This window comes from Propithecus coquereli, unplaced genomic scaffold (assembly GCF_000956105.1).
Source record: "Propithecus coquereli isolate 6110/MARCELLA unplaced genomic scaffold, Pcoq_1.0 Scaffold1, whole genome shotgun sequence".
NCBI lineage: Eukaryota > Metazoa > Chordata > Mammalia > Primates > Indriidae > Propithecus > Propithecus coquereli.
Window position 1 is genome coordinate 10763934 of NW_012133857.1, and position 13189 is coordinate 10777122.

General features: G+C 43.9%; 1 protein-coding gene across 1 annotated transcript in view; it reads right to left on the reverse strand.

Annotated features, from left to right (window-relative positions):
• Window positions 1-4190: 4190 nt before the first annotated feature.
• Window positions 4191-13189, reverse strand: part of SMARCC1 (SWI/SNF related, matrix associated, actin dependent regulator of chromatin, subfamily c, member 1) — a 193094-nt gene continuing 184095 nt past the window's right edge. The window contains exons 27-28 of the mRNA XM_012638213.1: window positions 8914-9090; window positions 4191-6618 (exon numbers count right to left, since the gene is read on the reverse strand). Coding sequence (XP_012493667.1) covers window positions 6521-6618; window positions 8914-9090 — 275 coding nt within the window. The 3' untranslated portion in view covers window positions 4191-6520. The remainder of the gene's footprint in view (window positions 6619-8913; window positions 9091-13189) is intronic.

Here is a 13189-nt window from a genome sequence, read left to right on the forward strand (position 1 = left end):
CCTTAATTGTTTCCAGCCACATCTCTGCTTCCCTCGTCTATAGCTTATCTCTGTGTCCCCTTGTACTGTATGTGTGGTCTTTGTGTTCCTGTTTCTCTGTGTCTCAACCCTTGGGTTCTGGTTGTCAGAATGGAGATTGGTGGACATGTCTACCCCCTCCCCTTCCTGAGGACAGTCTGTGTGGGAAGAAGGCCTCATGGATAGGTCCCTTGATGTTTGGGGCATGTTGATGTTTTTCACCAGAGGTTTGATCAGGCACGTTCTCCCACTGTGTAAAAACTCTACCCACCCATTTCTTTCTTCTTTTTAATATATTTTGTTAACTATGTAACTATTTTCTTCCCTTACCTGGAGACAAATTCTGCTACCACTTCCTTCACTTCGGGATTTTAAATCAACTGTTACTACCATTCAGTTTCATTCTAATCTCTCTAGCAGACCTCACCAGCAATTTTAGAACTGAGCATAACACACTTGGTTGGGTGACACCTCCACGAGATGGTTGGGACAAGCTCATCCAGGCAGTGCGTGCAATGCGAAGAGCAGGATTTGGCATCAGATCTGTGACCTTGGGAGAGTCAGTAACCTGAGTCTCTCATATGTGAAAGTGCTTGGTGATCATACAGTGGCAAATCAATGCAGTATTTTTTTCTGGGCACAAGGACTGGGGTAGGCTAAAGAAGAAATATAAGATGTAGGAACTGGAAAGTGAAAGTAAGTGGCCTCTCTTTAGAGCTTACACCCATGTCCCCACATCCATGTGTCCTCATTTGGGTGTAAGTGATATTGTGCGTGGCAGCAGCTTCTTCATGCCTCTGTGGTTCCTACTGGGTTCGGCAACCTGCCTGCAGGCGCAAGGACAATTGCCATGGCTGCATTTCCCTGTGAATGGAAAGCCACCGGCTTCACCAGGGGGGTGCTGTCTAGGGCAGGAGCTACTCCAGTTGCCATGGCTGGGGCATGGTTCTGTCTGGATAGGAAACAGCACAACTCCTGGCTTTAAGTCCTCAGTATTAACCACTAACATATTAATGAGTTTTTAGTTTTCCTTGTGCTCTAATTTGCCTTATTCTCCACAACCATACTACAAATATCAGTCCTATTTTAAACATCTGCAAACTGACACTGAGAGATTAGCAACTCTGTCCAATATCATGCTAATAAACTGGTAAAGTCAGGATTTGAACTAAGATCCCGATTTCAAACTCTTTCATTTTAATATGAAGGCTCTTCATTCCTGCTTTTTAATCTCAGAAGAGGCATCAGGATGCAGAGGTAGGGCATCAACTAGTAGAAGGGAAGACTTCCCTCCTTTCCCCTGACTCTCCCACTTTACCTGGGCATTTAAGAGTTAATGCCTCCCCTGTATCAGACCTGAGGAAAAGAAAAAGAGTTAATGCCATGATCTGGTAACAGGGAACCACACAGCAACAAGATCAGACTTGTGGTTGTAGAATGCAAGGCAGACTGCTCTGTGACCATTTCTGGTGACAGGTTGTTGGTAATGGTCCTCCTTATTCCATTCCCAGGAAGAAGGGAAGGGCTAAGGGGCCAGGGGCCTGAGTTCATTGTGCTGACCACCACCTCCTCGCTACAGAAAACTCAGTTGTACTTTTTGGATTCTCAGTTGAGCAAGTCCTCTCATCTCAAAAAAGGACATCACAACCTGAAGGTGGTCATCTTGTTTAGGTAATGGGTCTGCCACCAGATTGGAAAGGCCTCTTGAATTTCATTACCCCAAAGCCAACCCAGTTGGGAGAAAGCCACATAGCACAAGCTAACAGCGCCTCAGATGTGGAGCACCTAGGTGTGTCTACAGAAGAGACATCCTACCTTAGCAGGTGACCTCTATAAGCACTTCTCAGGAACCCCGTAGCTACTGTGGAATAACCAGACCAGAGCAAGGGATGTTACAATCTAAATGGCCATGGAAACCAGCCAAAGAAATCAGCCTGTGCAAAGAGGATATCCAAGAGTGCTGCTGCTAACACCCTCATGGGCCATCTGGAAGTGAGGGCACCTTAGATGGTAGATTGCCAGAGAGGGAGGCATTGTGTCAGTTGCCTGAAAGTCGTGGTTACTGTACTGTGTTAAAGCATAGGCTGTTTTGCTGAGGCCTTCATAAGCTGTAGCCTAAGAGTAGGTGATGGTCTCCCCTCAAGGGTAAGGTTGCTGCCAGAATCAGTCACTTGGCTGCTCTCATGGGTTGGAAGGACACATGGAAAGGCCTCTGAGGGCAGTAGTAGTAAAGATTCTGCAAGGAAGGCCAGGGGCAGGAAGAGGGACCAGAGTAGGCCCTCTCAACCCCTGGGGTCCCATAAGAATTAAAACGGGGCTGGGTGGTCACAGAGAGCTAGTTACAGTTGTTTCTGTCACCTCTGTTTAGGTTGATTCATACAACTCTCCCCTTCCCTTTAGTCATATCGTTGTGTATGGTGGTCCTGTCTCAGCTCTGTTCCAAGGAGTTAAGGAACATAGTACATAGGTACTTATACTTACTAACGTGCGGAGTGGTGGGATATCTAAAAACAAGCCACGGGAACTGAAGTCCAGGGGGAGCTGCCCACAAGAAGATCCAACATTGAAGGTTCTGGGCTTGAAGGAGGGTAGCACTTCCTTCGAGGATATATATACCTTTGCATCCCATTCTGAAAGAAGACCTCTGAAATGGAGATAATCCATTAAAAGGGGATCAAGGTGTTTTCCCATTGTTTCCAGGAAGGAGCCCTTTGATAGGGGCAACTTAACAAGAACTATGCTCTTCCAACTGTAGAAGGCAAGGGCTTTATAATAAAGTCACAGGCAGAGTGGTTTGCAGTGTTCTCAGGGATTGGTATTCTGTATCCAGACAAGAAGGTGCTCTGGTTATTCAGATGGAGATTTTCCTAGAATGAAGGTCAACCCCTCAGGTTTCCATATCCAGGACAGAAATCAAGGGAGACCACCTGATTGACAAACTATACACATTATCCCCCAGAAATTGTCCCCAGGAAACTCTTGATTACATTGTTTCATTTTCTTGACAGTTGGAACTATGTAAAATATTTGTCATTAACTATTCATGGTCTTTATACCCCACCCCACTAGAATGTAAGTGGCTTGGATGGCATGGGCCTTGCCTCCCTTATGTGTAATGTGACTTCACTGTATGCAAGGCCCAATAATGCCTGGCACATAGCAGGCCTCTGTCAAATGTTACTGGATGAAAGTTCCCACAGAGTGCACTGTAGTGATGTTGCTCTACCACACAACCTTCTTAACCACTGGTTCTCAAAGGGTGATCCCTTGACCAGCAGCATCAGCACCCCCTGGGAACTTGGTAAAAATGCCTGATTTCAGAACTCACCCCAAACCTACTGTATCAGCAGCTCTGAGAGTAGGGTCCAACAGCTTATATGTTAATCCCATGGGAGATCCTGATCTGTACTCAAGTTTGAAAACTATTCTTAATCACATCTGGGGGAGTACTCCACAGTAAGGACCTAAGAAACCTATGGAAGACTGGTTGACTGTGTATGTCCTCTTATGCTGTAAAAATAATTCACAGTCAAGTTTATAAACCAGTCTTCAGGTAGTTTAGATCAAGGATTAACCTCCATAATCTCCCTTTGGCAAGAATAGGAATCCCGTGAGACCTAGCTGGCTTTAACCTTCTTTTCTACAGGCACACTTTTGTGAGGACCTGGGTGTTCATGTCACGCCAGACACAGAATCCTTTTTTTTGGTGGCTTCATTGGACTCATAAGCATCTTGAAAACAATGGCTTCTTTTTCTGCATAGGGTTTGGCCCTGTGGGTACTCAAAGATGTCCCTGGAGTTTGTCAAGTTTCACAGAATCTTTTGCCCTCAAGGCCTACCTTCCAGCCTGGGGCTGTATAACCTGCATCCTGACAAACATGCTCCAGCTCACTAAGCAAAACTATTACTCCCTTGGAGGTGGCCAGGATGTTCGCCACCCTCTCTGGAGAATTTCCACTCATCTTTCTTCACTTTGACCATGGAAATAAACAATGGGTGAGGCACACTAAAATGTTATGTTCCTTAAGTATCATGAAGATGGTCAGTCAGCAAGGAAGCCCTGAGCCACAGAATTTTAACTGCTGACCAAGATCAGGTGGGGCTGAATTATTTAGGTTCTTCACAGGACACATGAAGAAACTGGTGTATAAATGCAGAGAATGGGACTAGAATCCAGAAATGGTGTTTCATTTATTCACTGAAAAAGAGGGAGATCACACTTCTTCATCCATTTCCTCTAATCTCTCAAAGCTCCCTCCCCTCATTTTTCCAAAATAACAAGACACCGAGAAACACGTTTGTACAAAAACCACATATTATTCCCCCCTCACAAAATCGGGTGGCTGTATTATAGGAATAAAACCAGACTAAAGACATGAAAAGGAAAGTCACCACTTATACTGAAACATAACAGCATTAAGAATTCAGGTACTTTGCAGAATTATTATCAGCATAGTAAAAATATTTCCACCTGGAATCTTTTAAATTTGAAAGTGATCACGTTAAAGACCTGAGGTTACAAGGGACCACAGTATGAACCAGAATTCCATTTTACTTCTAGAACTCCAGGGGAAAAGGTAAGTATTTGGAATGAGTTTCCTTTGGGAAAGACTGGCGAGATGTAGGGAAAACCCTGGCCATTATCAAAGGCACTGGGGTCTTTCTGGAGGCATATGCATTGGAACTAAACTTCAGTATGAATAAGCTCATTCTCATTTCCACTCCAAGAGTCCAGAACAAACATAAAAAGGAACAAGGTCTCCTCGCTTCCAGTATTCCAGTCCTCTGATGGTGACCAGGGCCACCTGGTTAGAGGCAAACCTGAGGGTTTCAAAGGCAAATCTTAATTGTGGTTTTATTTTTTTACTTTCTGATATTAAGGAAAAAAGTTCTAAGGTGTTTTACAAACACCTCCCTACACCCTCTCATATGCAAAGCATTAGGAAATATATAGCAAAAGATGTTTCACCTTGCATTCTAAATAATGAAACTGCCACTTGAGAATGTAAAGTGAAGAAGCCAGGTGCTTTGGAAACCAAGCTCCAACAAAAACACCCTTTCCCTACTTAGGGAAGGATAGAAGGGAAGGAAGGACAGGAAGAGAAAACCAAGACTCTCAAGTCACTCATCAGCAGGGGTAGATATGGGCTCAAATTAAGGCATTTTGTGGCTCTTCCTCTGGAATGGCATTCCACCCTCCCAGCCTGAGCACCTTAAACCTAAAAGCATGATGCTCTGACTGCCAAGTGAGTTCCTTGGTACCCTCATCATCTCCTTGACAACCCTGTGATAGATGGAATGTGAGATCTCAGAAAGGGAAGGAGAAAGTACGTACAAGAGGCCGATGATTCTGTCTCGCTTGTCCAATCCCATCCCAAACCTAAAGTACCGCTTCACGAAATTCCACTCACCCTGGCTACTGCAAGAGGTAGTTTGGGGACTTGTACCCCCAGCCATCCTAACCAAGTTCCATGAGCTAAAGTGTTTAGCACTACCTATGTCTTTTTTTTCTTTTAAAGGGTTTTTTTTTTTTTTAAGAGGGAGAAAAAAAAAATGCACACAAAGCAGTGAATAGTAGGCTAGATTCAGTGGGGGGGCCATTGCCCTAGACTCCTAAAACTTTCCTGCGTAGTCTAGGAACTAAGGAATGCCTCCCGATATTCCAACCCTCAGAGCTCATACTGCCCCCAGAAAAACAAAACACCCACCCCTATCCAACAAATCATCTGCATAGAAAATCACAACCAATGGGCCTGGGGAAGGAATGGATTTGTTCTAATGTTGTGCTCTCCTCTACCATGTACTAGTTAAAGTGGTATGTTCTGCCAGGTAGGGTGGAGGCCCTCACAGTCCTCACTAGGGAATAAAATCAATGAGGTCCTCCTTCCCCATCTCTTTTAATTTTGGTGCAATTATGTGTCACAAAAGTCTCATGAAACTTCACCACCAGCACCATTCTTAGTTCAGATAAGCAGAAATAAGGTCACTTATAATGCCTTAAGGTTTGTCCCCTGTGGCTATCCCCCTTCTGCCCATTACCATTTTTTGGTTCCTATTAACTTAGGATGCTCTCCTTTAAAACAATAATGACAACAGAAAGAAAAAAAGATAATGATTACAAAGCATTATCCATAGAAGTATAAGACAAAGTAAAAAACTACAGGAGAGCAAAAGTGATAAAGACATAGAATACTAATGTTGACAGGACCTGCAGAGAAACTGTCAGTATACCCCTACCCCAGGACAGGGGAGATGCAGGTTATTTTTAGGATGACCAGGACACACTGTCACCACAGGTTTCCCCTTGAGTGTTGGCTGAGGACCTGACAGAAGAAGTGTCAGAGCATGGAGAGGGGTGGCAAGAGGAGTGGGGAGGGACGTGTGCTTGGGGCTGTAAGAAGAAAAATCCTGAAAGTAACCCAAGAAAGCTGAGAAACACAAGTCTTGTCATCCCCACTCCAGCTCATGGCAGTGGGCACGGATGTTCCCTGCATCTTCCAGGCTAAGGAGCGGCCGAGGCTGGTGGGCCTGGAGCAGGAGGTGGAGGGACCCCATCTGCAGATGGCGGTGGTGGTGGCTGCTGCTGCGGCGGAGGGGGATCTGTAAACACATCCAAGAATAACTCGTCATTGCTGGAAACACAAGGGACTTGGGAAAGGGACCATTCAGTATAAAAATGACATAGGAAGTAATTTTCTTTGTGGCAGGCAACCAATGCAGCCTTGTGAGGCACTACTGTCTGGCATTGTGGTCTATGTGGGTCAGTTCCTTCTTAACCTCCAGGCCACCGCTCATGTTACCTACCCTAACCCAAATGGGGCAGTGGGAAGTATCTGAATTTGTCCCACCCTCCTTAAAGGCCCACCCCTTCCGAGTATCAATCCAGACCCTTTCAGAACTGACTTCTATTTTGATTTTATTGTATTTTAATGGTTTTTCTCTACCAATTTTGTTTCTCTAATTAAAATAATAAGCTCCTTCCTCAGCAAGTTCTGTGTCTTCTTATTTTTCTTTTTCCCATAATGCCTAGCCTAGCTGGGCACAAAACAGATGATCAATAACTTCTTGCTGATTAACCATTTCCATCAGGGCCAGAGAGCTTCATTTGAGGCAGCTGCTGACAAACTGGACAGTCCAGGGAGGCCTCCAGAGCTCCTGAACTGCAGTTCTTGGATTTCTGGCCAAAACTAGGTTAGGTCCTGAAGGAAACAATTAGTATGAGTCTCTGGGGCTCTTTCCTATTTCAACTTTAGCTGCTTTGGTGTACAAAGGAACCCCAAAGATCATTTAAGCCAGGGTTTTTAAAACACCTAGATCTTGCCAGAAACAAAAACATATGAAACAAAGTACAACCTTTCTCACTAGTCAATTCATCCAACCCTATACCCAAGAAGTTTCTACCAAACCCCTAAGACTCTTCAAAGCATTTTGAAGCCACTAATCTAATCTCTCACATCATCTTTCAGCAGAGGAAATGAAGGCTTGAAGTGGGGAAGCAACTCATCAATGTGGCTAGTACTGTAGAGCCAAGTCAGCAGCTCAGAATTCCTGGAGCACTCATTTATGGCAGTAAGTGGGTGGGGGTGGGGAAGGTGCCAACTGAAACCCTCCATATTCTGAAGGTGCTCCACTTAGGGCCCTATGGGATGGAATCCTGAAGTCACAAACCATGGGATATCAGCAGGATATGACAGTGATAAAGACCAATGATATTACATCTGCAACAGAATGGCAAATTGGTAAACTCTCTTGATAGGCCAGTGATTTGTGTGTTGCCTGTAAGGTAGCTTGGCAAACATTTTCTTGCCAAAAAAAGAGGTACCCATTATATTATACTGCAACCTCTGACCACTAGCTTAAGGTAGATCATTTTTTCCGACTGCCATGATCCTATACACCCAGCTAAACCACTGTCTGTGCACCTACTTTGTTCTAGCCCCTAGGAGTCCAGAGAAGAATGAGACACGTTTCTGTCCCTGAAACCCACCTCCCTGCCCTGGGAAGCCTCCCAGCATACTAGTGTACTCAAGGCACACCGTAGTCTCATGTAACTTTCGGTAAATCCTATATCACTATCCAACTTTTCATTTCTTGTTTTCCCAACAAAAGCTCCTGCAGGCCAGGAATTCTTATACTTCCTATCTCTCTACATTGTGAATAGGAGCTAACTTTTGGCCACATATGAGAACTTCTGCCTACAGGAGTGAAAAACAGGCCAGAGCCCCAGAAACAACCCTCTGAAGGCCAAGGATGGAGCAGAGCAAGGGCTTATCGCAGAAATGACTTGACCTCTGCACGCAGCCTCAGACAGACATCATTCAGCAGCACCAGGGCTTTCTCCACTGAGTCTGCTGGGACCTCATATTCCTTCTCAACATAGCCCCCAAAATCTCCTTTTTTAGTCTATGCAGCCACTACCAACATATCGAGAATGGTTACAAGAAACTTATTTTTTATTCCAGCTCTAAACTGCTCTCTATTCTTTTCTTTACACTTACCACTTTTGAACCTTGTATTCATAAAAGGCTCCTGTAGGGAAAATAACGAGTAGCCTGATATGTCTGCTGAGATTCAAACTAGACAGGCTTAAACCAGAGTGGGAGAGGAATGTCTTTTTGGCTTCCCCATAGACATTGGCGCTGGGGTAACATGCCACAAAGGCTACAGCACACCAGCTTGACTGAACGGAAGCATTCTGCACTCGTCATCTGTGCACTTGCCCATCAGGGGTGCTAAAGAGCACTGACTGAAAACTGATCTTCTGGAACCCACTGTCACAGACTGCACTGTCCATGGACCTGCCAAACCTAAGGGAGAGAACAAAGTCCTCCTCCTTTATCTACAGCCCTCCAAGACAGACCCTGGGGTAATACATCCCCTCATTGTGCTACTTACACATGCCGTTAGGTGCTGTGAGGGGTACCCGGGGTCCTAAGATGTTTCCCGGCATTGGAGGCATACCAGGAGGGGTAGGGCCACTCCCAGAGGGGTGGATGTTGGCTGCGACAGTGGAAATCATGCGGCCTGGCAGGGGTTGCCCAGGCATCATGGAACCTGGGCCTGGTATCTGACCTGTGGAGGGAGATTTAAAAGTACTGTAAGTATACTAGGAAGGGGTATAGGAAGGAGATCAACTTTAATGTCAAAGACCACCAAATACAGACAAACACCCAACCCTCCAAAGGATATGAAATACCAATAGAGCAATAATCTAATAATTTCTATGTCTAGGTTTTTACCTTTTATTTATTTGAAGGGGGTAGGCTAATGGAAGCAGGTCTGTGGAGTGACTATTCTCAACTCTGAGACTGGCAGGCGGCAGTAAGAAGAAATTACAAAGCAAGCATCCCTAAATGAAAGCACTCATTCTAGATAGTTTGGGAGAGCTGTGTATTGTCGAATGTCTTCTTACGGATACAAAATGCCAAGCGCAGACCACAGGGAATGGACAGGACTTTATAACAGGAAGTCAGTGCACAGTCCAAGGGACACAGCTCAGTCCAGATTGTGCTTCATGCACAAGTGTTGAGGGAAGGTCTGTCTAAAAGGGTACTGGCATTTGTACTGTAAAATTACCATTAAAATGAGTTCTGATTTGAGTGCCCAAGTCTTGCCCACAAAAAATCTCTCCCTACAGAGCCTGCCATGAAGCACTGGCCTGGGAGAATCACAAGGGGAAACACAGACAACTCCATCTCTTCCTATTGTTTTCCAATTAATAATAATACTAAAATACCTCCTGTATTCGGTTTCATACTGAGCCTTTAGAACTTTTTAGTAAACTTTTTCTGTAAAGAGCCAGGCAATAAATATTTTAGATTTGCCAGCCATATGGTCTGTCTCAACTCTGACAAAGTAGCACACAGGCAGTCATAGATAATACACAATGGGTGTGGCTGTGCTTTTATCTATGAACTCTGAAAGCTGAACACATTGACTGCCACACTAGAAAAAAATTTTTTCCTTGGGGCCACGGTGTTTTATTACGAAAATAGAATAAAAACTTCGAAAACAAAACAATCTTTTCTAATTTAATGAAAAATTTGTTATTTTTATTGTTTTCTGTGCGTGAGTTACATGCAACTTGAAATATAGCTCTCTCAGATCCCAAGGTGAGTTACATGTGCTTCATAGGCCCCGGACTCAAAGCTAGTGTTGAGTTAAATACAACTCACATGGCAGTTAATGTGTTAATTTCACAGTTTTTTCATGTGACATGAAACATTATTCTTCTTTTGATTTCCCTCCAACAATTTAAACTATAAAAACTATTCTTAGCTTGTCACCTGTACAAAAGAGCAGGCGATGGGTCAGATTTGGCCCTGGGGTCATAGTGTGGCGATCCTGCTTAGGATATCATGATGGATATTTACTAGTTCTTAAACCCAGTGTTTTGGCTGGTGGGCTTGGTTTTAAAGAGCACCAAACTAAGAAAAATGGTTTAATGGGCACAAATCAAGGTTGAAGCTCTTGTACACAAAACAAATTATACTCTCTACAGAATAAAAAAAGAGAATCTATTTCTTCTACAATATTTTCTTAAAAAAAAAAAAAGAGTCTATGTAGTTTTTCTTGATTTAAATCTAGGGAATTTAGTATCTACGTAAGGCTAACTGTACAAAACTGAATATAGGTTTGTAGACATAGTACTGAGATAGGTGGAAATAAGAAAGTTTGAGGTCCAGTCTTGGAAAATTTGGGAGATGGGACCACCTGATTGCTAACTGGTAGTTAAAATATATACGGCAGTACTGAACATAACTCAGGCGAAGACTTCTGTCATTGCTTAGAAAAAGGTCTGTCTTAAGAAAGACAAAGCTTCAAACGATAACCCATCTATCTCTAGTTTCTATTCCCTGACCAAGGACCCTGAATGAGGTGCGCACCTTTCACTGCAGGGACATCAATGAGGAGAACTCCAATGAGGTATGAGAATTTAGGTTTAAGGGTATATAGTGGTCTTTTGGGGGCTATTTTTTAAAGCAAAATACATAAACACTATGCCCCAGAATAAACAGTTTTAGGCCTTCTGGTTCACCTTTCTGTGTAACATAAAGCAAGAACACAGCAGAGGAGGCTCAGAGGCCCACTTGCTAGAAGACAACTTGGTCAAATCGTCTCAGAGAAAGAGCAGGTGTTGGATCTACTCCCAGGTAGACACTATCACTTTTAGACCACTGATGACCATAAATAAAAACCTCTTTGTGTCCATACCACTGTGCTAAGGCAGAAACAGGCAGTGTTAAAGGGGTGGCAGGCAAATCAAAGAAAAATCATAGACAGAGCAAGCCAAAAAAGTCTGATCACTTTCCAGTTAATTGTGAATAACTTGGGATTTTTGGATAAGGTGTAAATAAAGTGAAAGAAAGGGATTAGGGATAGGACTAATCCTAAACACATGGCCTAACTTGAGTTTAACAATCAGTTAATAATGTTAATGTCACTCCTGTTATTCCTGAGAGATACCACTTATATGTAGCATCTTCATAAACACCACACCCCTCTGTGGTACCTTATCTTATTATGTATTATCTATCATCCACATTTCACTGAGGCTTAGAAAGGTTAAAAAAAAATTTGGCCAGATTACAGAGCCAGTAAGTCCATGCTGGATCTATCTGACATGATTCAAGGCAAAAAGGGCTGGATTAGTTCAAAAAGGAGTCATGTATGCAGAACATGTTGGGGGGACTGGAATGGTAAGAGGACTTGGTGAAAGGTTCTGAAGAAAGACAGACTAAACTTGGACCCGGTTTTCTGTGGGATGGAAAGATGCAAAGCTTTTTTTTTTTTTTTAAGAGATGAAGTCTTACTAGTTACCCAGGCTGGCCCTGAATTCACGGGCTCAAGGAATCCTCCTGCCTCAGTCTCCCAAGTAGCTGGGATTACAGGTGCGCACCACAACGCCTGGCTAGGATGGAAAGCTTTAAGAAGGGATGTGGAAGAGTCAGAGCCTAGAGCAGGGAAAAAGAGCTTCTGCAGAGAAGCACGAGCTATATGAGGTCAGGATGAGGAGACAGAACAGGAGATGGGGATGGCACCCTGCAGGTTCCTTAAGCAGCAGCAACCTGGGTGACAGAGCAAGGAGGAAGAGCGACCATGGAGATGAGAAGGACCAAGAATTTGGGTTTGGTATCTGACTGGGAGTGTGAGGTGAAGATAGGATGAAGTGAAGAGGACACAGGAGGACTTTTCTTTGGGAACACAAGATGCAGGCTTGGCTGTCACATAGTGGAACACGGAGAGATGGGGTGAAGGGAAGGCACAGAACTTCCAGTTTTAAATAGAGCAGTGGCAAACATAGGAACTTACGATTCTAAGAATCTCCACAAAGGTGTAAAAGAGGCACCTTTGTTTTTTAGAAGGTACTGTCCCAGCTCCCTTTGTTGCTCCCTTCCTACCCACATCACCTGCTGGACCATGACTAAAAACAAGGCTTTGTTTCCTATTCTCCAAATCTCTACTAATGATTCTCTAATGGTATTTCAGGTGGTGTGAAGGGTGATAGGAGATAATTTTGTTGTTGGAAGCAGAGGGCCTACTTTTAAGCTCAGAAGTACAAAATTCTAGCCTGGAGACAAAAGAACATTTCTAATGGACTCGTGGTATAGGAAAGCCATATACTAGAACAAGTGATGCAGCCCATGTTTATCAGTGGGTACAGGTTGCCTCCTGCCATCAAGTTCGAACTGGACAGAGGCCTTAAGTAGGTTAGGAAGAACATTTTGCCAACCCTTCACAGGCCCCTCTCTCTTCAGAAAACTGACAGCAGAGCTGTGAAGCGTGCTTTACAAAGAGACCAGAACCAGTATCAGATAAGGGAGAAAGAAAAAGGGAAGAACACACTAGGTGTGTGTTCACACAAGTGATATGAAAGGACACTGTTCAGTTCCAATCACTTCTTGTCTTCACCAGTAAGACGGAGTTTTATACTCTGATGTTTTGAGTAAGGTGTGGATTGTACAAACCCGATTGACCAATGGGCCCAGTAAACATCCCATGCCAGTCAGTAGCCACCCAACACTATCCTCAACAGGGAAGGGACAGATGAACTAGCATGGATGTTAATCTCACTTCCACTTCACCCCACCCTAGACCAGTGTTCTTTGGCAAGTCATTCAGGACGCCCTGAGCTTCAGTTTCCTGAGATTATATTGAGTAAAGCTAAATA